Raw genomic sequence first — 24,195 nt, 5'->3', positions numbered from 1 at the left:
TAGACTCCCCAGGGCTGACACGACAGCTGACTAGCTGTTTCTCCACCTCTTTTTCCTCCTTCTCAGGAAAGAAAATGCAAATGCAAATGAGCAAGAGAGATGTTATTAGAGGGATAAATACTAACTCATTCTAACTTACTCCTTTAAAAAAGCAAACCATTCACAACATTCACAAACCTTGGTATTGAACAGTCTCTGGGACCTCTGGACGTGAGGTACCTCACGACTGATGGCGGCACCCCGGTTTGTTGTTAACATCTCCGAGGGCTGAGAACCGCTGCATTATTCACTATCACTGTTACCTCAGCTGCTGCCACAGACTTACAAAATAACAGCTGCCTAACAAATGCCTGCTAAAATGAAACTAAATTCTCCAGGGTAAGCTTTTAGCTCAAGGTGGGATTCCTCCCATCCTGCGGCACCTTGTGGGGCTGTGTCCCTTGGTAGTCAGGTGGCTTAGACATGCTCCTGAGCGGAGCAAATCCTAGAAGGTGAAACTGTGGACTGTGGATCACTACCCCTCCAGATCACGTCATACCCTTGAAAGCCAAATCAAATTAGTTGCTGGCATACATGTATACATCGTAGGTGAAATACCTGCATTCTCTCTTTATTCTTCGTCAGGATCAAGGAGGCCATTTTTGATGGGTCCAGGGAGGTGCCCTTGTCTCTCCCACGTAGCTGTGACGGAGATAAACGAACACATTCTCACTAAAGTTCCCACTTGCACAAGTGTGATTACACAGAATAGACGCTGAGGGTTTTTTATTCCTGCATGTTAAGTCATTACGGTACTGTAACACGGAAAGAGACAAGCCACAAATAAATAATAACTTGAAGAAAAGACGGAAACTAATATTCATGGAGTGCCTACCATATGCCAGGCACTTTACACAGTTTCACACCTAATTTTCTCAACAATGTTTATGACGCATGTATTATTACCCAGAAACTAAGTCCCAGAGTGGTTAAGTAACTCATGAAAAATGATAGTGAGGCTGGAATTTGAACTCAAGACGGACTTGAAAGCGGTGCTCTTGCAGTCATCACACTAGACCCCACATGACGCTCACTGTGGGCCGTGCTCTGTGGGGGTTCTTCAGTGTAACACAGTGGTACCGCCTTATATCACTGCTAACCACAGGGTAGCATTCTGCATGAGAAGGGCCTATTACGCACCCTATCCACTAAGAGTTATCTTATATTTGATATTTATTTTTAAGATACTTATTTTTAAGATACAAAACTTATTTTTAAATTTTTTTTAACTTTATTTTTATTTTTAGTAATCTCTACACCCAATGTGGGGCTTGAACTCATGACCCCAAGATCAAGAGTGGCATGCTCTTCTGACTGAGCCAGCCAGGTGCCCCACCAAAACTTATTTTTATACATAAAAAAACCAAAGGGGCACCTGGGTGGCTCAGTCGATTGAGCGTCCAACTCTTGATTTCAGCTCAGGTCACGACCTCAGGGTTGTGAGATCAAGCCCCACATCAAGCTCTGCGCTCAGCAGGGAGTTTGTTTGAGATTCTCTCTCTCCCTCTCCTTCTGTACCTCCCCTTGCCTCTCTCTCTCTCTCTCTTAATCTAAAATAAATAAATCTTAAAAAACCCAACCAAACAAAGATTTTATAGCCACACAATTCCAAAGTACTAAAAAATGACTGGGCACATTTCCTCTGTGTTCCTACTTCATCCTACTCTGTGATGTAATTTCCTGCTTCCTTGTTAAAATCCCCAGTAGACTCTAAGGTCCCTAAGGCAGAGATAGTGTTTTGTTCAATGTTGCATTCCCAGCACGCAGTAGAGGGTGTAGCCTGTAGTGGTTGCATAGTTCAATTTGTTGAATGGAGGGATGGACAGATGATGCAGCACCCTGTTCTCATGTTCTAGGTGTAAAATCACAAATCAATGGTTGTCAGACTTCAGTAGTGTCTAATCCAAAATAGTGTCAATGTCCCCAGTAATTTTAAGGTTCCCCTGCTCCTGGTGGCACCAAGAGGAGGGTGACACAGATAGAGGCCTATTGTATTCTTCAGCCTATGGAAGAGACATATTATTTGGAAAAATCAGAGAATCTGCAACAAAGAGTCAAAGATGGAACAGGATAGAGAGCTCAGAAATAAACTCATGCATATATGATCCATTAATTTTTTATAAAAGAGTCAACATATACAATGGGGAAAAGATCGTCTCTTCAATAAATGGTATTAGAAAAACTAGATATCCACATGCAAAGGAATGAAACCATACCCCATCTTGTACCACACACTAAAGTCAACTCAAAATGGATTAACAACTTAAACTTAAGACCTGAAACCATAAAACTCTGAAAATAAAACATAGGGGATAAGCTCCTTGACATTGGTCTTGGCAATGATTTTTTGGATTTGACACCAAAAGCAAAAATAAATAAGTGGGACTAGATCAAACTAAAAAGCTTCTGCACGGCAAAGGAAATCATTAACAAAGTCAGAAGGCAGGGGTACCTGGCTGGCTCAGTTGGTAGAGCATATGACTCTGTGAGCTCAAGCCCCATGGTGGGGGTAGAGATTACTTAAAAAAAATCAGAAGAAAACCTATGGAATGAGAGAAAATATCTGCAAATAATGTTATTCAGTCTTAAAAAAGAAGGAAATCTTGCCATTTGTGACAACATGGATGAACCCGGAGGGCATCATGTTGAGTGAAAGGAGGCAGAGAGAGAAAGACAAATACTGCATGGTATCACTTAAATGTGGAACCTAAAATAAAAGATCAAATTCGTAGATACAGAGAGCAGAATGGTGGTTGCTGGGGAGTGGGGAAATAAGGAGAAGATGGCAAAAGGGTATAAACTTTCAGTTATTAAAGAAAAAAAAGTAACCACCTGAGGTGGTAAATGTGTTAATTAACTCAGTGCTGGGAACCCTCTCACTGTGTGTAAATATATCAAATACCACGTTGTACACTTTAAATATATTACCCAAAAAAAGTTCTGATAAATTTTCTATGAATGAGTTAAAAAAAAAAAAAAAGGCAAGCAAAACTACTACCTCATTCAACCTTGGTTTGTCATTTCGCATCGTGGAAGAACTGGCATTCTCTGAATTTCTGAAAAAGGTAGGCTGTTTTCGCAGAGTAGAAGCAAACCCTGCCCTTTCCTGGAAGGATTGAGTGCAAAGAGAATATTTTTCAATTGATCCATTGCAATTACTCTACTCATAATTGACCCAATTCGCTCAACAGTAAAATCTCTACGTCTGAAAGCATTTTCGTCATTAGGAAGCAGGGGGCATGGAGTGGGGATGGCAGCTGGGAGGAGACTGGGAAGGAGCCCAGCACCCCCATACTGGACAAGGCCGGACACCTGGGCTACCCAGCAAACCTGGACTGGCTCCAGCCACCACTTCTCCAGTAACCGCCATGATCAAAACCCAGGCCAGAGTGTAGAATAGAATTGGTGGGCCAAGGCTGAGATCTGCTCAGAGATGTCCAGAGGACTCATGGAAGAGCTAAGAACTCAAAATAGCTTCCTTCTACCCCATTCCCCATTCCCTTTCTGGTTTAGAGTAAACTTTATCCCCTTGTCCTGCTCCGTCCATGGAATGCTCTTTGACCAGAGCCTTCTTACCGGGACATCTTCCGTTAACTTTAACTCCCTCATCAAATTATTTTTCTGATACTGTTCATTTCGCTGTTTCCTCGTCTGAAGTGGCTTCTTTTTTTTCTTCTTACACATCTTCTTCTTTTGATTCACCTATTCCAGAAAGCACAGAGAAAGGCATCATTGGGGATTCCAGAGGTACACCCACCCACATGGAGCCCTTTTCCATAGGACACTCAAGCCACAATGGCTAACCCAGTACATGGGCCCCATGGTGCTGACCTCCTGCTGGTTTGGGGAATAAACAGTTCAGGTACCTCCATAGCAGAATCTACTCCCCATTTAACATCCCCAAATCCCACTACTATAGGTATACTGCCAAAGGGGCAACTACACCAATAACCAAGTATCTGTGTTTCAAAATATAAAACCAGGTAAGTCGTGGCAATAATGTCAGGTACAGATAATACTGATCATCAGGTGTGTGGTTAAAAGATGCAGTTTGGCTGGGGCACCCACGCGGTTCAGTCAGTTAAGCGTCTGACTCCTTTGGCTCTAGTCATGATCTCAGGGTTGTGGGACTGAGCCCCTCATTAGGCTCTGTGCTGTGGTGTGGAGGAGCCTGCTTAAGATTCTCTCTCTCCCGCTCCCTCTGGCACTCCCCTAACCCCTGCAACCTGCTCACCCTCTCTCTTTCTAAAAAAAAAAAAAGACAATTTTTAAAAAAATTTAGAAGATTCAGTTTGGCTATTACCACAAGGTGGCTTTAATAATTAAGCAAATGAGGGCGCCTGGGTGGCTCAGTTGGTTGGGCAACTGCCTTCGGCTCAGGTCATGATCCTGGAGTCCCTGGATCGAGTCCCGCATCGGGCTCCCTGCTTGGCAGGGAGTCTACTTCTCCCTCTGACCCGCCCCCCTCTCATGTGCTCTCTCTCTCTCTCATTCTCTCTGTCTCAAATAAATAAATAAGATCTTTAAAAAAAATAATTAAGCAAATGAAGTTCAGGACTAATTATCCAGGGACCTATGGTGTGGTGAAGCTTATACCAATGTAAATCCAGCTGAAAAACTTATATGGTCCAATCTCATTTGGCTGGCTCCACCTGGCACAGCCTTAAGCTCAACTTATGATGGAGATATTTCTTAATGCAACTAGGAAATCATGTGCATAATGAATTATAACAAATATTTTGTTGTTCCTAAAGCTTTTATATTATCTACATATGAAAAAGTCTGTGAACAAGATGAGGCAAAAAAACACTTAATATATGGAAATACAAAAAACTATGACTACATGAATAAAGAAACACTTTTTAAAAACATATGGGTCAGGGTGCCTGGATGGCTCAGTCGGTGGAGCATGCAATTCTTTTTTTTTTTTAAAGATTTTATTTATTTATTTGAGAGAGAGAGAGAATGAGAGACAGAGAGCACGAGAGGGAAGAGGGTCAGAGGGAGAAGCAGACCCCCCGCTGAGCAGGGAGCCCGATGTGGGACTCGATCCCGGGACTCCAGGATCATGACCTGAGCCGCAGGCAGTCGCTTAACCAATTGAGCCACCCAGGCGCCCTGGAGCATGCAATTCTTGATCTTGGGGTCGTGATTTCGAGCCCCATGTTGGGTGTAGAGACATAAGTATAAAAATAAAGTCTTAAATAAATAAATAAGTATGGGTCATTTTTAACAACCTCTATCTCTTAAGATGGTTTTCACTTTTTTTTAAAGATTGTATTTATTGGGGCACCTGGGTGGCTCAGAGGTTAAGCGTCTGCCTTCAGCTCAGGTCACGATCCCAGGGTCCTGGGATCGAGCTCCGCGTCGGGCTCCCTGCTGAGGGGAGTCTGCTTCTCCCTCTCTCTCTCTCTGCCCCTCTCCCCTCTCATGCTTGCTCTCTCTCAAATAAATAAAATCTTTAAAAAAGTAAAAAAAATAAAGATTGTATTTATTCATTTGACAGAGAGAGAGAGAGAGCACAAGCAGGGGGAGTGGCAGACAGAGACAGAGGGAGAAGCAGGCTTCTCACTGAGCAGGGAGCCTGATGCGGGGCTCCATCCAGGACCCCAGGATCATGACCTGAGCCGAAGGCAGATGCTTAAACGACTGAGCCACCCAGGCGCCCCTTTTCTACAGATTTTAGCTGGAACATTCCACCAAATTATCCAGGAGGGTCATACTTTCCTTAAGGCTGCTACTTCCTGGGGGTGAGGCTATCCCATCTTACCTCATGTGCTATGTTCAGTAGGTGAAGAGGGAGACCGTCTGAGAGGGAACTGTCAGAACCACTGGTGCTGTTTCCAGAAGGAAAGAGGAAAGGGAAACAGCTGTTATTAATGTCTAGGAAGGGGAACATTTACCAGACCAGCAGCATGGGATTAGGATATTCAGGCTGCTACTTGCCCCCAATGCCTGCATTTCAATGACCAAGAATTCTTTTTTTTTTTAAGATTTTATTTATTTACTTATTTGAGAGAGAGAGCACGCATGAGAGAGGGGAGGGTCAGAGGGAGAAGCAGACTCCCTGCTGAGCAGGGAGCCCGATGTGGGACTCGATCCCAGGACTCCAGGATCATGACCTGAGCCGAAGGCAGTAGCTTAACCAACTGAGCCACCCAGGTGCCCCAATGACTAAGAATTCTTGACAAGCACATTCATTCATTCATCCTGAACATGTACTGCACGCTAGGCAGTGCATCAAGCGCAGAGATGAATGTGGCAGAGCCCCTGACCCCACGGAGTTTGCAATCCATGTGGCAAAATAAATACTGGCCAGGTGGGCCAAGCTGCCCTCGGCAGCGACCGTGACAGGCTGGAAGATTCTTAGTGTGCAGCCCTGGACAAGACCAGGGGACTGTGATTTGTTTGAAAGCAGGGTTTGTTTCATTCATTCCTGTCTGGCCAGTACCAGTTCAGACAGCAAGGATCCTACCAGGTACTCTTTAAAACTGCGTTGAATATACACATAAACATATTTGATAACAAGTATTCTGTAGGTCGGAGACCAGGAATACTACTTTCATTATCCCAATTCCTGCTTCAAAAGTTGTGGATGCGTGCCCAGACTGATCTAAAGTCTTCCCCCACAAACGGGCAGCCCTCCTGCAAGGGCTAGGATGAACTAGGGCTGAACAAGGGCTCAGATAATCCACCCTTGCTGCTTCCATCACATCCATGGTTCAAGTGTTACATTGTATTTTCCCCTTTCCTGGAGTGTGGGGGCTAGAACTGGGAGCTGTGCTCCACCACATGGCCACATGGCCTCCATATATAAACAAATGTCTCAGGCACAAAACTCAGATCTCCTGGGAAAAGATGGCATTTCAAACCATTCTTTTGCTTACGCCTTTCATCCTGTTCACACTCCACCTCCCTTCCTTTGGCGCACAATGAGGAACCCCACAGTAAGACAGCAGGAAGAAAGCCCTCTCTTCTCTGATCTAATTCCCAATTCCCTGTTCTCAAAAGGCTTTTCTAGTCTGAAGGGTAGCTTTTGAGGCCATTGGATAAGAGTCTCTGAAGTCCCTTTTGGAGATAACGGAAGACTTTAATAAACAGGATAAAAGCATTAGATGCAGTATGCCCCAGAAAATGTTGAAGACCATGTAGGTGCACACACAGGGCACACTCAAACTCAGCTTGGACACTCACAGTCTGCTTTTCTGCGTCACGGTAGGAGTGGACAGGTGGAGCCCCATGGAGGCTTGTGACAGCTGGCTTCCTAATGCAGATGCTGGCAAGCTGGTTTCGGTAATTCTTACCTCACGGTGTCAGGGTACCCCTAGATACTAGAATTCAGTCTCCCTGTTTCTGAGGTGACTTCCCCTGGGCGCTATCCTAATGGGTTGACATTCAGGGGCATTTTGTTGTTGAGGCTGAAAGTGAAGCATGGTTCGTGCAGTGGTCCTGGAGAGCTAGGCAGAGAATTCTGGGAGAGTGGAGGAGGCAAAATGGTGAATGGGCACACTGCCTGGCCTGATGCTCTGATTTAAGGTTCTTAAGGAGACATTTGGGAGACTCAGAACTGCAGAACGGCTTCAGGGCGCAGATAGCGATGTGCCGCTTAGGGTAGGAGGGAGACCAGCCCCTTCGCCCTGTCCACCGCGGTCTACAGCGCCACCTCTGGCCGAGGACTGCCATGTCCAGCCCAGAAACCTGACTGAGGGCGGCTGGGGCAGGCTTGAGGCACCTTGGCCAGTAAGCTGGAGTAGAAGGTGTTCTCGCACACCTGTAGAGACACCCACCCACCTGCGGGCTTCCTAAAATACTTGTGGAGATTACGAGTGTGGGGCTGAGATCCTACCCACTAAGTTAATTCAACAAATATGTACTGAGCTCTCCCTATAGGCTGGGAACTGTTCTAGGTGCATGAGATACAGAGGTGAACAAAATAAAGATCCCTGACCTTGTGGAACCCACATCTTTGTAGGGGGAAACAGACAATAGATAATAAACACAATAAAGATGTAAATGACATAGAAGGACAGAGGTGATGAAATGCTTTGGGAAAAAGGAGAGCACCTCAGAGGGACAGGGACTGAATGGCAGGGAGGCCAAGGCTGGGGAACAAATGGTAGTAGTAGAGTAACAAGGGTAGGCCATACTGAAAACGTTGACATTTAAACAAAGACTTGAAGGAGATGAGGGATGAGCCATGTAGATATCTAGGGGAAGAGCATTCTCGGCAGCTGGGACTGTTAGTGCAAAGGCCCTGAGGTAGAAGAGGGCCTGGCAAATCTGAAGAAGAGGAGACCAGTGTAGCCATAGCGGTGTGTGAGAGGGTGAGGGTGGAGGTTATAAGGTTATCAGATGGCTAGATCCTATAGCCTGAACTTTTTACCTCATTTCCTGGCTCCTCCTTACCTCTGTGCCTCTTAGAGCTGTGGTACCCAGCTTAGACTTGGACCTTCTCTTTACTCTAGCTGCACTTGCTCCCTTGGGATCTCATCTAGTCTTAAGGTTTATTTATCTTTTTATTTATTTTTTTAAAAGATTTTATTTATTTATTTGAGAGAGAGAGTGCATGCATGTGAGTGGAGAAAGGGGCAGAGGGAGAGGGAGAGAATCTCAAGCCAACTCCATGCTGAGCATGGAGCCCAATGTGGGGCTTGATCTCACAACCCTGAGATCATGACCTGAGCCAAAACCAAGAGTCAGATGCTTAAATGACTGAGACACCCAGGTATCCCTAGTCTCTAGGTTTAAACATCATCTATCCAATGATGACCCTATTTGACCTCTCCACTGAACTCCAGACTCATATATTCAACTGCCCATCCAATATCTCCATTTAGATGTCTAATAGACATCTCAGAATGAATGTGCCTAACACTAGCCTCTGGATCTTCATCATTCCCCTAACCTTCTCCATCCACTTGATCTTCCCCATCTCAGTAAAAGCCAACTCCATTCAACCAATTATGGACTCATTCTCTTTCTCTCATGCTCCATATCCAATCCACAAGAAAGTCCTAATGTTTGAGACTTCAGAATATATCTAGAATCCAACCAATTCATACACTCCCAACCACTACAACTACTCAGGTCTAGACCACCGTCTGTATTTACCTGTATTATTGCAAGAGCCTCCTAATGAATGTTCCTGTTTACACACCTTCCCTCTCTACAATCTATTTTCCACATAGCAGCCAGGCTATTCCTACTGAAACTAAAACCCAAGTCAGAACATGACACTTCTCTCCTTAAAACCTTCCAAAGGCTTTCCACCTCCCTTGGAGTAAAAGACAAAGGCTTTACAATTGCCTAAAGGCCCTACACATACTGCCTGCCCAACTCCCTAACTTAGAGATGAGGCTGTCAAAGAACAGGCACTCAATACATAGTTGTTGAAGAAATGAAATATATTTAAGTGTGCCATGATTTATTCAATATTTTGCACCTGAGGTTCAAAACCAATGAAACAACAAGAGCAAAAAAAATAATAATAATAAAATAGAACTTCTCTGGTTTTTCTTTGAAATGAAGTTTGTTACCTGGATTCAATGTCAGACAAAGAGATGTCACTCCAACTTCCTTCTAAATCCATATCTTGTCCAAGTTCATTGAATTTCTTATGGATCTCCTGTTGTAAGAGCTCTTTAAGCTCTGCTAAACACTGCATGAACTATGGAAGTGAAAAAAAAAGAACATTTTTTATTATTTATTTATTTATTTATTTATTCATTTATTTATTTATTTATCAAATATTTACTAAGTATATACCGAAAGGCAATTTATTTATTGCTGGGGACATAAAGATGAGTGGGCTGTCACCTCTGCTAGTAAGGACGTATGAACATATAAATTACATGAGCTGTAGTAAGAGTCTGTAGGGCAGAATATCACTGAACACTGCTTTAGGCACTTTTCTCTGGCTAAAGGCAATAATAAACTTCTTAAATAATGCAAAGGTCTGATTTATTTTATTTTTTTGAATAGCAAGGAAGGAAATGTTAGAATGGGGTTGTTCAGATTTTGGCCCACGGCAGATGTGATTTAACAGGCCACGTTGTGGTCGCATTCCCCTTTAAATATGTTTTGTTAAGCAGGTGCATCCAGAGCAGTGTGCATCAGTATCCCCAGGGCCATCTGAGAGGGGGCATGAGAGAGGAGTTAGACTGAGCCCATGAGCACAGACTCCCTTTTGAGAAGCTAAGCGATGAAGGGAAATAGAACCATCCTCCTGACTCTGCTGAAGAAACAAGGCCGAAGGAGACCCGTGTACGAGTCAGGACGGGGGCAGCTAAGGGCACGTGCAGTTGAGGAGAAGTAAGAGGACGGAAAAACTGAGGACACAGAAAAGGAGGAGGGAATGAATGAGGCCAGACCCTAGCGAGGCCATGGAGCGGGGGGCTGGCAGGTGCGCAAAGGGGTTCGTTCTGGAAAAGAGAGAGGACTCCTGCTTTTCTGAAAAGCAAAGTGAGGGAGAAGTGTGCTGACAGAGAGTCGGCATGAAGGCTTCTACCTTCTTGGCAAGTTATGAGGTCTTGCCATTTGCGGAGAGCGTGCAGCCTGGGGGCTTTCTTACTTTATTGATAATAAAAACTTCTGAACAATATTAAGAGGAAAATAAAGACCACCTATAATCTCATTGGGCTGACCCTGACCCCATGTGAAACTGACCCCAGTAGCATCACCACTGTTCTTGAAAGCCCATTCTTACCTTGGTTCGGTCAGGATCACAGAAATCCAGAAGGGTGTCGCAAACATGGTAACCTAGAGACTTTAGATCCTCAGTGGTAAAGTGAGTATCTCTTTTATGGCCTGGAAAACAAATCCATAAACATTTATTATTAAATCCTAATGAGCAAATGCAATCTAATTTATGAATAATTCCTTACCACCACCACCTCTGATTCTACAATATTGTGCTTCTGGACAGGGTCTTTCTCCCTCTAGTTCTTTAGAAGAATCTTTGACAATGAATAAGTCTGCAGTCATATGGCTATAGTTACTGAAGTTTTACTCTATGGTAGGTGCTATGCCAAGGGCTTTATGTGCATTATCTCATTAGGTGGGACCTACAAGGCGGGTACTACTGTTATTGCCGGTTTAAAAAAAAAATGAGGTTCGCAGAGTTAAGTAACTTAGCCAGGATCACACCACTTGGAAATGGAGCTGAAAGTCAAACCCAGATCAGCCTGATTCCAGGTCTTGAGCAACAGCCATGCTATACTGCCCTGTAAAGTATAACATTTCACCCTGAAATTGAGGTTGGTCAAATTCAGCAGAAGGCACAGTTAGGAATATCCTCTAGGTCAATCATCTCTCCAGCCTTCAAAGGGATTTCATGTCCTCCGTGCTTTGCTTGGCCTCCCCTTGCCATGCTGACCTATGATACACAAACAAGAGCTTACCCAGGGTGGACCCCCCAAAGGTAGACTCCATGGTGTAGCTGTTGAGGATCCCCATGCGCCACATCACAACTCGGCCCGTTCCTTCCTTGCACTTTTGCACCTTAAAGTTACAGCTATGAAAAGAGAACTAAAGAGAAACCCAAATCCTCTGTTAAACATAAACTGGCAAACATTAAGATGCCTAAGATTCATTACTACAATACAAGAATGGTTTGCTGGGGGGTCTATATATTATTTCCCAACATATGTTCCATAAAATAGTAATTTTACAGGATGTTAACAGGTATTACAGAGGAGAAAATGAGTTCTGTGGTCATGTTGGTCAGAAGAAGGAAGGACTAATAAAATTACACAGACTTCCTATGCAGGATCTCTCAGAGCATTTATGTTACTGTCGACTGTGAGTCTCCAAAGGGGAGAGAGTAGATTCTGTTTCTTACTGCCCGTGACCTTTTCTTCCCTTTCCCACCCTTCCTGGGGACATTTTGCAGGACGAGGGTGCCTTGAACTCCTGGTTGTGAATGCTGGCTTACTTTGCATTTAAGACACTTTTCTAAGGTTTATTTCTACCCCTCCCCAACTTGAGCCCTTGGATCCAGTTGGGTTTATCCTCTATCTGTGATTCAGGTATGCCTCACCCCTGTAATCTCTGCCTGGAATTCTCACTCCCTCTTACTTAATGTTCTTGGCTTGGAGCTCAATATCCTCCATTGTCTTTCATGACCACCCCAACCCTCTTTCCTTACTTGGGGTTTGTAACATACACTTGGCACCCATCCCAACCTACCATATCCTGCTGAAAATGCATTACAGTTGGAAGGTATCTCACCACTTAGCAGTTTTTAAGTTGTGCACCCTGGAATCCAGGGGTTCTATTGAGGAGCCTCAGGCATTCCTGCCACAAGGACTGAAGGAGGCAGAATGGGCAAGGTTCCAAGCCCAAGCCCTCTATCTGTCTTCAATTAGTGTAGCTCTGCTTTTAACTGTTTTAGATACTGAGTTCTGCATATCATTTTTTTTAAGATTTTTTATTTATTTATTTGACAGAGAGAGATACAGCGAGAGAGGGCACAAAAGCAGGGGGAGTGGGAGAGGGAGAAGCAGGCTTCCCGCCGAGCCGGGAGCCCAATGTGGGGCTCGATCCCAGGACCCTGGGATCATGACCTGAGCTGAAGGCAGACGCTTAACGACTGAGCCACTCAGGTGACCCTGGATATCATTTTTTTAAAAGATTTTATTTATAGGGCACCTGGGTGGCTGAGTCGTTAAGTGTCTGCCTTTGGCTCAGGTCATGATCCCAGGGTCCTGGGTTCAAGCCCCACATTGGGCTCCCTGCTCAGTAGGAAGCCTGCTTCTCCCTCTCCCACTCCCCTGCTTGTGTTCCCTCTCTCACTGTGTCTCTCTCTGTCAAATAAATAAATAAAATCTTAAAAAAAAAAGATTTTATTTATTTATTTATTTACTTATTTATTTATTTAAGAGGGAGAGAGAAAGAGAGAGAGAGAACACAAGCTGGGGGAGGGGCAGAGGGAGATGGAGAAGTAGACTCCCCGCTGAGCAGAGAGCCCAACTCAGGGCTTGATCTTGAGACTCCAGAACCATGACCTGAGCTGAAGGCAGGTGCTCAACTGACTGAGCCATCCAAGAACCCCCGGATGTCATTTAAAAATGTTTTTAGGGGCGCCTGGGTGGCTCAGTTGGTTAAGCGGCTGCCTCTGGCTCAGGACATGATCCTGGAGTCCCGGGATCGAGTCCCACATCGGGCTCCCTACTCAGCGGGGAGTCTGCTTCTCCCTCTGACCCTCTTCCCTCTCATGCTCTCTATCTCTCATTCTCGCTCTCAAATAAATAAATAAATAAATAAATCTTAAAAAAAAAAAAGATTATCTACTAAGAGTTTGAACCTGTGCCCAAGCAAAGCAGCCAGGCAATTTTTAAAAATCATCTTTATTGAAGGGCACCTGGGTGGCTCAGTCGGTTGAGCACCTGACTCTTGATTTCGGCTCAGGTCATGATCTCAGAGTCATGAGATCTAGCCCGTGATGGGCTCCACGCTGGGAATGGAGCCTGCTTAAGATTCTCTCTCTCCCTCTGCCCAGCCCCCTCTAAAAAAATCATCTTTATTGAGATATAATTCACATATCATAAAACTCATTTATTTAAAGTACACAATTCAATGATTTCAGTATATTTACAGAGTTGAGCAGCCATCACCATAATCTAAGTTTCGAACATTTTCATTACCTCCAAAAAGAAACCCAGCACCTAAAAGCAGTCATGCCACCCTCCTCCTCCCTGCCCCAGGCAATCACTAAACAACGTTCTGTCTCTACAGATTTGCCTCTCCTGAAGATTTCATAAAATGGAATCATATAGGGGCACCTGGGTGGCTCAGTAGGTTAAACGTCTGACTTTGCCTCAGGTCATGATCCCAGGGTCCTGGATTGAGCCCCACATTGGGCGCCCCGCTCAGCAGGGAGTCTGCTTATCCCTCTCCCTGTCCCTCTGCCCCTCCTCCCACTTGTGGGCATGTACTCTCTCTCTAAGACATAAATAAAATTTAAAAAAAGATGGAATCACACAAAATGTGGCCTTCTGGGTCTGGCTTCTTTTGCATAGCATGCTTTCATGGTTTACCCATGTCTTAGCATACTCATACTTCTTTTTTTTTTTTTTGCCCAATAACATTCCATTGTGTGTATATACCATGTTTTATTTATCTGTTTCTCTGTGGATATACAGAGTAATTATTTTTTTTTAAAGATTTTATTTATTTGACAGAGAGAGACACAGCGAGAGAAGGAACACATACAGGGGGAGTGGGAGAGGGAGAAGCAGGCTTCTCGCTGAGCAGGAAGCCCGATGCGGGGCTCGATCCCAGGACCCTGGGATCATGACCTGAGCTGAAGGCACACACTTAACTGACTGAGCCAACCAGGCGCCCCAGTAATTTTTTTTTTTTAAGATTTATTTATTTTACAGAGAGTGAGAGAGGGCACAAGTGGGGGTAGGAGCAGAGGGAGAGGGAGAGAATCTCAAGCAGACTCCCTTCTGAGCATGGAGCTCAATGCAAGGCCTGATCTCATGACCCTGAGATCATGACCTGAGCCAAAATCAAGAGTTGGACGCTTAACTGATTGAGCCACCCAGGCGCCCCTACACAGAGTAATTCTTAAAGCCACACCTTTCTAAATTCTTGAAGTCCCTTTCCAAAGAAGACATACAAATGGCCAAAAGACATATAAAAAGATCCTCTATATGTTAAGAAAAAAAAAAGAAGAAGATAGCAGGAAGGGAAGAATGAAGGGGGGGAATCGGAGGGGGAGATGAACCATGAGAGACGATGGACTCTGAAAAACAAACTGAGGGTTCTAGAGGGGGGGGGGGTGGGGGGATGGGTTAGCCTGGTGATGGGTATTAAAGAGGGCACGTTCTGCATGGAGCACTGGGTGTTATGCACAAACAATGAATCATGGAACACTACATCAAAAACTAATGATGTAATGTATAGTGATTAACATAACAATAAAAATTTAAAGAATTTAAAAAAAGGATGTAAATAAAGAACGAAGGCTTAATGTAAAGCAAAAAAAAGATCCTCAACATCACTCATCATCAGGGAAATACAAATCAAAACCACAATGAGATATCACCTTACACCCACCAGAATGGCTAGAATCAAACACAAGAAATAACAAGTGTTGAGGGAGGATGTGGAGAAAAAGGAACCCTCTTGCAGTGTTGGTGGGAATGTAAATTGGTCCAGCCACTGTGGAAAGCAGTATGGAGGTTCCTCAAAAAATTAAAAATAGAATTACCATATGATCCAGTAATTCCACTACTGGGTATTTACCCAATGAAAACAAAAACACTCATTCAAAAAGATATGTGCACCTATATGGTTATTGTAGCATTACTTATGATAGCCAAGACATGGAAGCAACCCAAGTGTCCATTAACAGATGAATGGATAAAGCTGTGGTACAGATCTACAATGGAATAAGACTCAGCCATAAAAATGAATGAGATCTTGCCATTTGCAACAACATGGATGGATCTAGAAGGTACAATGCTATGTGAAATAGACAGAGAAAGGCAAGTACCATATGATTTCACTCATATGTGGAATTTAAGAAACAAAACAAACAAAGAAAAAAGAGACAAACAAAAAAAGTAGAGTCTTAAGCACAGAGAAAAAACTGGTGGTCACGGGGGGGGGGGATGGGTGAGAGATAAAGGGGAGTAAGGGCACACTTATCACGATGAGCACTGAATAATGTATAGAACTGCTGAATCATTATACTGTAAAAACAAAAACAAAACCAGAGTAAATTCTGGAGGTCCAGGTTGCAGGGATTTACCTAAGAATGAAAAGAGATGCAAAGTGGCATATAGGATGCAGTGAGTTCTTTTCTTCCTTAGTCAATGGATGAGAAATTACCTTATGTGCTTACCTTGTCTGGTGCATTTTTGCTTAACATTAAAGGAAAGACGCGCTCGTGAAGCCAGTACTTGCGATCGTTGCTATTACAGCCATACAAGAAGATATTATTTTTGCGGCTGTGGCCATGGAAATCACAATACAAGAGAACCTCCCTTTCTTCCAGAAGCCTATTGAGGGGGGCAAACAAAGGACTCAGTGGACATCCAAATGATCGACAATAATCTTTTATTGTCTCTTCCTTAAGTATGTCTGTTGCTACCGTCCCTCTAAAGAAAAGGTCAACCCCTTCAAAGGACCCGATGCCCATCCTTAGCCACTGCTGTAAACACGCTACCAGCACTCCTCGCCCCTGCCAGTCACAGGGACTTGAGATGAAAATGTGCGGATGTGGAAGGGGATTGTGGGTACACCTTGTGTAAGCTGACAAGGAAGCGGAGGAAATCTGTGGAAAGAAAGCCCACCCGGAGGCAGCCCTGGGGAAAGAAAGACGGAAGTAGAGAGGCTGTAAGTGTTGGGTTGAAACTGAGAAAGAAAGCCTGGGTCCCTGACTTTCCAGGGCCAGTTCCTGTAAGGCTCAGCTCCTCTGTTTCCTCCTCACCCAGGCATCTACTCAGTCTTCCAAACATTGTCACCTTCTCCATGATGATGATGACAGGATGAAGAGGAGGGCAGTAATGCCACACACTCACATCGTGCAGGGCACTGTGCTAAACAGATGACGTGGATCCTCCCATTTAATCCTCACAGCTAACCACCTGAAGCAGGCGAGCTTAGCCCCACTCTACAGATGGGAAAACTGAAGCACAGAGAGGTACAATCACTTCAAGGTCACAGAACCGGCCCGTAGCAACACCAGGTCTCAAAGTCAGGCCTGTCTGACTCCCACGCACATGCTCTTAGCCATTTTGCCTGCCAGCCCCACATGACTCCCACCCCCTCACACAGATACGGTTACAAAGTGTGTGCATCCACATATTCTTCTGTGCTGTGGCCCCATTTCCGGTAAAGTGGTTGCCATTACACCATAGACTTCAACTGCTTTCACAGAAGCTTGGAAAATATTAACTGATTTATTTACTATTCTTTCCTTACGAGAGATAATATAAGAGGTAATAAAGAACTCAGACTCTGGAACCTGAGAGCCTGTTTTCAAATATCTACTCTGTCGCTTTTTAGCTCTATGACCTTGGGCAAGTTGCTTGACCTTTTGGGGCCTTAATTTCCTCACCATTTACAGACTGGAGATACTGATTGTGCCAACGCCAGAGGGTTAATGTGAAGACTACATGGGCCCCATGTGGAAAGCACTGAGAGTACTACCTGTCCCCTCTACACAAACACTACCTAATTGTTAGGTACTGTTATTATTACTACACAGGCCTCATGACGAAGGCCTAGGAACTTCTCTGACTTCTGAACTCTCTATTCCATTGTTTCACTAATAAGTGAAATGCCTCTAGCTGAAATGTTGCATGTTCAGGTTCAACCCAAAGATAAAACAGGACTTGGGACACCTGGGTGGCTCAGTTGGTTAAGCATCTGCCTTCGGCTCAGGTCATGATCCCAGGGTCTTGGGATCGAGCCCTGCGTCGGGCTCCCTGCTCAGCAGGGAGTCTGCTTCTCCCTCTGTAGTATTATTCCCCTGCTCGTGTTCTCTCTCTCTAATAAATAAATAAAATCTTTAAAAAAAAAAGATAAAACAGGACTTAAAAGTTTGGAACTGACCACACCCACGTGACTGCAAAAATAAGGGTAAAGATAGTCTCCAAAGCCACGCCCAAGTCCCACATAAGCAGAGCCCTTGCACCCATCAGACAGTGCTCACAGCATTCGGAGGAAGATCAGCAGATAAAGGGGCTCACCTTTTGATCATGTTCCTGGTGTACCAGATGCAAGGGAAAGACTCCTTCAGAATGGTTTTATAATGCCTGTTCAAGTCCCGTCCCGCCAGTGAACACCGGTAATTCCCCACGATCACTCCATCTGGATTTAACATAGGAACCACTTTGAAGATGAAGATATCTCTGAGGAGCTGGGCATCTGGAGAGTTGCTAAGGATGAAGTCCAAAAAGCCCTTCATGATCCACGAGCCATTACTTTCTCCGGGGTGGACGCGGGCGCTCAAGACCACGGCTTTCTTGGCAGCTGCCTCCTGCGGGGTCCGGGCTGGGTTGGTGATGGTGAGCAGGTATACAGTATTTCCTGCTAGGCTCCTGCATAAAGTTCGGAGTTTGCAGAACTGAGACTGGACGGGGTTGTTCGCCACTGACAGCAGGTAGCATTGCAAGTCAGTGTACGTATATGGGTAGAAGTGTGCAAAGAAGCAAGTGTCCTGGTCGTGTGGAAACTGAATGGTCCATGTGAGACAGTAAAAGAGCTGCCGTCCATCATCCCTGTTGTTCTTATAGTACCTGATTTCATTCCCTTCTCTCCTCCAGCCAATGTTGTGGGTGCTGGCATCCAACTGGGAGTACATGAGTGGCTTCATCCCTATAGTGTAAAGACTCTTGGGTTTGAGCAAGTTGACGATGGTGAAGCGGTAGGTGGCATCTTTTCTAGTGTTCTGAACACGAAAATAAAACCACTGAGTGTGTTTGTTTGTGTAGAGGTCAGTTCGCAAGGTGAGTTCATACTCATAGGTATCTCTGTAATGGAGAAAATAGAAGAGTATCTCTGTCACCTCACACCCCCCACCCCGCAAAAAAGAAATCTAAAAAAGTGTTGTTTCCCCCTGGCAAAAACAGATCTTATTACAACAGGAAAGTCTGCTACTTCAAGCCTTAATTTTCTAATTTACATAGTTCCCCAACTCACACTATTAGGCTGGCAGAAATTTGGGTATAGAAAGTTTATTTGGGGGGCGCCTGGGTGGCTCAGTTGGTTAAGCATCTGCCTTGGGTTCGGGTCGTAATCCCGGGGTCCTGGGATCGAGCCCTGTGTCAGGCTCCTTGCTCAGCCAAGAGCCTGATTCTCCCTCTCCCTCTGCTTGCCACTCCCCCTGCTTGTGCTCTCTCTCTCTCTCTGTCAAATAAAATGACTGAGCCACCAGGGCGCCTGGGTGGCTCAGTTGGTTAAGTGTCTGCCTTCGGCTCAGGTCATGATCCTAGGGTCCTGGGATCGAACCCCATGTCGGGCTCCTTGCTTGGTGGGGAGCCTGCTTCTCCCTCTCCCACTCCCCCTGCTTGTGTTGCCTCTCTCGCTGTCTCTCTCTGTCAAATAAATAAATAAAAATCTTAAAAAAAAATGACTGAGCCACCCAGTTGTCCCTAAATAAAATCTTTAAAAAGAAAGAAAGAAAAAGAATAATATGAATTATTAAAAATAAGGAGATAAATCTGTGGTACTTCCATAGGAAAACATCTAAAATTTATTAAGTGGCAAAAAGCAATTTGTAAAACAGTATGTATACTGTTATCCTATAAAAATAAATAATTTCTGGGGCACCTGGGTGGCTCAGTTGGTTAAGCGTCTGCCTTCGGCTCAGTTCATGATCCCAGGGTCCTGGGATCAAGCCCCGCGTCCAGCTCTCTGCCTGGCAGGGAGCCTGCTTCTCCCTCTCCCTCTGCTGCTCTACCTGCTTGTTCTCGCTCTGTCAAATAAATAAATAAAATCTTTTTAAAAAATAATAAATAAATAAATAAATTTTGTATATTATACATACACAGAAAAAAGAGGGGGAAAATTATCGCACATATACTGAACTGTTAACAGTTGCTGTATCTGGGGAGGTATGATTATAAGACTTCATTTTTTTAATGTTATGCATTTTTATTAATACAAAAAAATTTTTAAAGGGTTTTGATTTTTTAAAGATTTTTATTTATTTGTCAGAGAGAGAAAGAGAGCACAAGCAGGGGGAGCAGCAGGCAAAAGGAGAAGCAGGCTTCCCACTGAGCAGGGAGCCTGATGTGGGACTCAATCCCAGGACCCTGAGATCATGACCTGAGCCAAAGGCAGACACGGAACCGACTGAGCCACCCAGGCGTCCCTAAAGGGTTTTATTTATTTAAGTAATTGCTACCCGCAAGGTGGGGCTTGAACTCACGACCCCAAGATCAAGAGCCACATGCTCTACTGATTGAGCCAGCCAGGTGCCCCTATTAATACAAATTTTAAATGAGCACTAAAATCATTCACAAGCAAAAAAAAACCAGTGTAGATAAATTTTGCTCGGGGGGAAAATAAGTCCCAATTATTCCATTCTTCTTCATCCTCATGAGCATTTCTCACCACTTCTCTCTTTTTCAAAAGCACTCCTGACTCCTAACATGACTCCTGAAGACATGGGTCAGTCCCTCCAGTTATCGCCTCTTCGGGAATTCCCGTTACTCACACTCTGACAGCTTTTTGCAGATTCCCGCTCTCAAACCTTGACTCAAACAGGAGAGTATTATCCTCGGGTCCCTGCAGCGTGACAGCAAGCTCCCTGATAATCCCTCGCTTACCTCCCACTCTGGAACTGGTGAAATAGGAACCTTCAGTGGGCACTGTGGATGAGACAGACATATTTAGGGCAGGTTCCACTTAGAATCCATTCATCCAGCCAATATTTATTGAGCTCCTCTGTGTGTTCGATGCCATTCTAGGTTAACAATAATGAAAATTCAGATTTTCAACTGTCCTTGCTGAGATTTTTAAATTTTATTTATTATTTATTTATTTTTAAAGATTTTATTTATTTATTTGATAGAGACACAGCGAGAGAGGGAACACAAGCAGGGGGAGTGGGAGAGGGAGAAGCAGGCTTCCTGCCGAGCAGAGAGCCTGATGCGGGGCTCGATCCCACTGGGATCACGACCCGAGCCGAAGGCAGATGCTTAACGACTGAGCCACCCAGGTGCCCCAAGATTTTTTAATTTAAACATCGGATTTCTTTGAAGACCTTTAAGGTGGTGTAGAGCACTTCCTTTTGCTGCATGGCTGTGCCTTTGGCATCTCAGATACTGTTTGTACCCACTTAAGCCCTAATTTTAAAGCATGTGGACAAATGATTTACATATAGAGCATCTGAAAACATTTACAATCTTAATTCTAAAAAAAAAGCACGTATTTATTAATTTTAAAAAAGGGTAAAGGAGAAAATAAAAAAGAGGGAATAAAGTATACTCCATAGAATTTTTTGGTATATCCTTCCAGATTTAAATATAAAAAAATTAGAAGTTTGAGAAGAATTGGCATGGGTGAATATGGGTGAATGGAACAAAAATAGTAATTAGAGAAAAGGAAAGGTTATGATTGAAATTTTATCTTTAAAGTGATGCTAAAACAAAAAAATATAAAATTTATTTCATTTAATAAAAATTAGATTATAATCACCTCTATCTATCCTATTGGTGGGGTTGCAACTTAAAAAAATATATTTATTTGGGGAGGGGGAAGAGAGAGAGCCCTGCAGGAGGGGCAGAGAGAGAATCTTTAAGCAGACTCCCTGCTGAGTGCAGAGCCCCACATGCGGGGCTCAACCCCAGGACCCTGAGATCACAACCTGAGCGGAAACCAAGAGTCAGACGCTCTACCAACTGAGCCACCAGATGCCCCTGTAATTTGTTCTTAAAGATTTTATTTTAAGTAATCTCTACTCCCAACATGAGGCTTGAAATTATAACCCCAAGATCAAGAATCACATGCTCCACTGATGAGCCAGCCAGGCAAATTCAATGAGACTCCTATATGACATCTTTGATTTTTACAGTTACTTTTGCAAAACTATTTTAGGGCTTCATAGTTTTCCCAAGGACTTTGTACCACAATATTCTTATCATTGTGTCTAGAAGAACCTGTTTTGTCATCTTTTGTTGATTTCTCTTTGTTAACTGAAAATAAAATTTCTAGATTCTCATTTGTCAGTGGCTTTGCAAGTGATTCAAGCCAATTCTTCAACATTCATCAACTTCATAAAATCCTGCATGTCTTGTAAGGATAATTTCACTTTGCAACTGATTTTTACTGTACTTGCATTATATTGTCAGATATTAATAATATCCACCAATCAGCAAGTGACTGATATCAACAAAGATGCTGACCATGGGGCGGGGTAGATGCCAGCATGAAAGAGTAATATGCATGGGGGCTTATTTTATTAGTCAGTTCATTAGCAAATATCTTCATTTATGATGACTTTTGCTTTGATAGGCAAGTCTGTCACTGTCGAGACTCAGGTAACAAACATAATAAAGGAGAGCAAAAGAGAAAGCAAACATATAAGGAAGCACATAATAGAAGAAAGCAAGCACAGAGCAGAAGAGGTCCCAAGTATACACATAATCGGGGCGCCTGGGTGGCTCAGTCAGTTAAGTGTCTGACTTCGGCTCAGGTCATGATCCTGGGGTCCTGGGATGGAGCCCCAGGTCTGGCTCCCTGCTCTGCGGGGAGTCCACTTGTCCCTCTCCCTCCCCCTGCTCATGCTCTCTCTCTCAAATAAATAAATAAAATCTTTTTTACAAAAAGAAAGAGTACACATAATCCAATTAAAAGCTGGGGACCCACATGGGCGCCTGGGTGGCTCAGTTGGTTAAGTGACTGCCTTCAGTTCAGGTCATGATCCCAGAGTCCCGGGATCGAGTCCCGCATCGGGCTCCCAGCTCAGCAGGGAGCCTGCTTCTCCCTCTGACCCTCACCCCTCTCATGCTGTTTCTCTCTCTCAAATTAATTAATTAATTAATTAAAATCTTAAAAAAAAAAAAAGCTGGGGACCCACATGGTCCAGTCTCTTCACAGAACCACAAAGTATAGACCAGCAACCAGATACAATTAATATAGGAATTTTGACATTCCTTTGAGTCTCTCAGGCAACATTAAAGATGATCCGATTCATAGCCCACAGTAACATTTGCTAGTATTTGGGGTTTTTAAAAAGATTTTATTTATTCATTTGAGACAGAGAGATACAGAAAGAGAGAGAGCAAGCACAAGTAGGGGGAGAGGCAGAGGGAGAGGGAGAAGCTGACTCCCCACTGAGCAGGGAGCCTGACACGGGGCTCCATCCCAAGACCCACAGACCATGACCTGAGCAGAAGGCAGACACCTAACCATCTGAGCCACCCAGGCGCCCCTCTTTGCTAGTATTTGGTTGAGGACTTTTGTATTTATATTCGTAAGGAATACAGTTTTCCTGTGATGTCTTTGTCAGCTTTGAATACTGGCTTTGTAAACAGCTGGAAATGTTTCCTCCTGCTACTATTTTCAGAGTTTATGAAGGATTAGTACTATTTCATCTTTAAATGTTTGATACAATTCAAACAAACCCTATCCCCATCTGGGCAAGTAATTTCTTTGCAGGAAGATTTTTTTAAATTTATTTATTTATTTTAGAGAAAGAGAAAGAGAGAGAGAGAAAAATCCAAGCACAAGTGGGGGGAGGGGCAGAGGGAGAGAAGCTCAAGCAAATGCCCCACTGAGTGTGGAGCCTCAGGTGGGGCATAATCATATGATCCATGAGAACATGACCTGCACAGAAACCAGAGTTGGACACTAGCTGACTGAGCCACCCAGGCACCCTTTTGCAGGAAGATTTTTAATTACTAATTCAATGTCTTTGTTTTAGTCTATTCAGACTTTTAAACTTTCTCCCTGAGTCAGTTGTGGTAATTTGTGTTTTCCTAACAGCTTTTCCCGTCCATCTATGTTGCTTAATTTGTTGGCATTAAGTTGTACCTTGTAATTCTTTTGATTTTTGTAGATTTGCTGTTTCTGTCCCCTCTCAATCCTGATTTTGATAATTTGTATCTCCTCTTCTTTTTTCATGGTTGGGCTAGCTAAAGTTTTGTCAATTTTGTTGCTGTTTCCAAAGAACCAACTTTTGGTTTGATTTTCCAGATTATTTTCCTGTTTTCTATTTCACTGATTTCCATTCTTATCTTTTTTATGTCCTTCCCTCTGGTTACTTTGGACTTAGTTTGTGCTTATTTTTCTAATTTATTAATGTGAAAGCTCAGGTAATTGATTCGAGATCTTTCTTCCTTTCAAATATAGGCATTCAAAGACATACATTTATCTTGCAGTGCTTAGCTGCATCCTTTAAATTTTGATATGTTGTTTTATTTTCACTCAGTTTAAAACATTTTTTAACTCTTCTTATGATTTCTTTAACCCATGGGTTACTTAGAAATGTGCTGTTCAATTTCCAAATATTTGTATATTTCCCAGATTTCATTCTGCTGATTTTTTTTTTAATTTTTAATTTTAAGTAGGCTCCATCCCCAGCATGGAACCCAACGTGGGGCTCAAACCCATGATCCTGAGATCAAGACCTGAGCTGAGACCAAGAGTAGGATATTGAACTGACTGACCACCTAGGCGCCCCCTGTTGTTGAT

The 24,195-nt window shown here is 43.6% G+C and overlaps 1 protein-coding gene across 6 annotated transcripts in view; it reads right to left on the bottom strand.

The window, feature by feature from the left end:
• Nucleotides 1-24,195, bottom strand: part of AGBL2 (AGBL carboxypeptidase 2) — a 39,240-nt gene that overhangs the window by 1,843 nt on the left and 13,202 nt on the right. For 5 of the 6 annotated variants that reach the window (XM_025879311.2, XM_025879314.2, XM_073904598.1 and 2 more), the window contains 10 exons: nucleotides 20,216-20,369; nucleotides 17,745-18,527; nucleotides 15,893-16,049; nucleotides 11,439-11,565; nucleotides 10,745-10,845; nucleotides 9,576-9,706; nucleotides 5,810-5,876; nucleotides 3,616-3,741; nucleotides 3,038-3,145; nucleotides 598-681 (listed from right to left, as the gene is read on the bottom strand). In XM_025879311.2, coding sequence (XP_025735096.2) covers nucleotides 598-681; nucleotides 3,038-3,145; nucleotides 3,616-3,741; nucleotides 5,810-5,876; nucleotides 9,576-9,706; nucleotides 10,745-10,845; nucleotides 11,439-11,565; nucleotides 15,893-16,049; nucleotides 17,745-18,527; nucleotides 20,216-20,369 — 1,838 coding nt within the window. Of the gene's footprint in view, nucleotides 1-597; nucleotides 682-3,037; nucleotides 3,146-3,614; nucleotides 3,742-5,809; nucleotides 5,877-9,575; nucleotides 9,707-10,744; nucleotides 10,846-11,438; nucleotides 11,566-15,892; nucleotides 16,050-17,744; nucleotides 18,528-20,215; nucleotides 20,370-24,195 lie in introns of those variants that run through there. The other variant, XM_025879316.2, reaches the window with a different exon arrangement.

This window comes from Callorhinus ursinus, unplaced genomic scaffold (assembly GCF_003265705.2).
Source record: "Callorhinus ursinus isolate GAN/ISIS: 27379988/994484 unplaced genomic scaffold, GSC_fseal_2.0 scaffold21, whole genome shotgun sequence".
NCBI lineage: Eukaryota > Metazoa > Chordata > Mammalia > Carnivora > Otariidae > Callorhinus > Callorhinus ursinus.
This window is presented reverse-complemented; position numbering and strand designations above follow the sequence as displayed.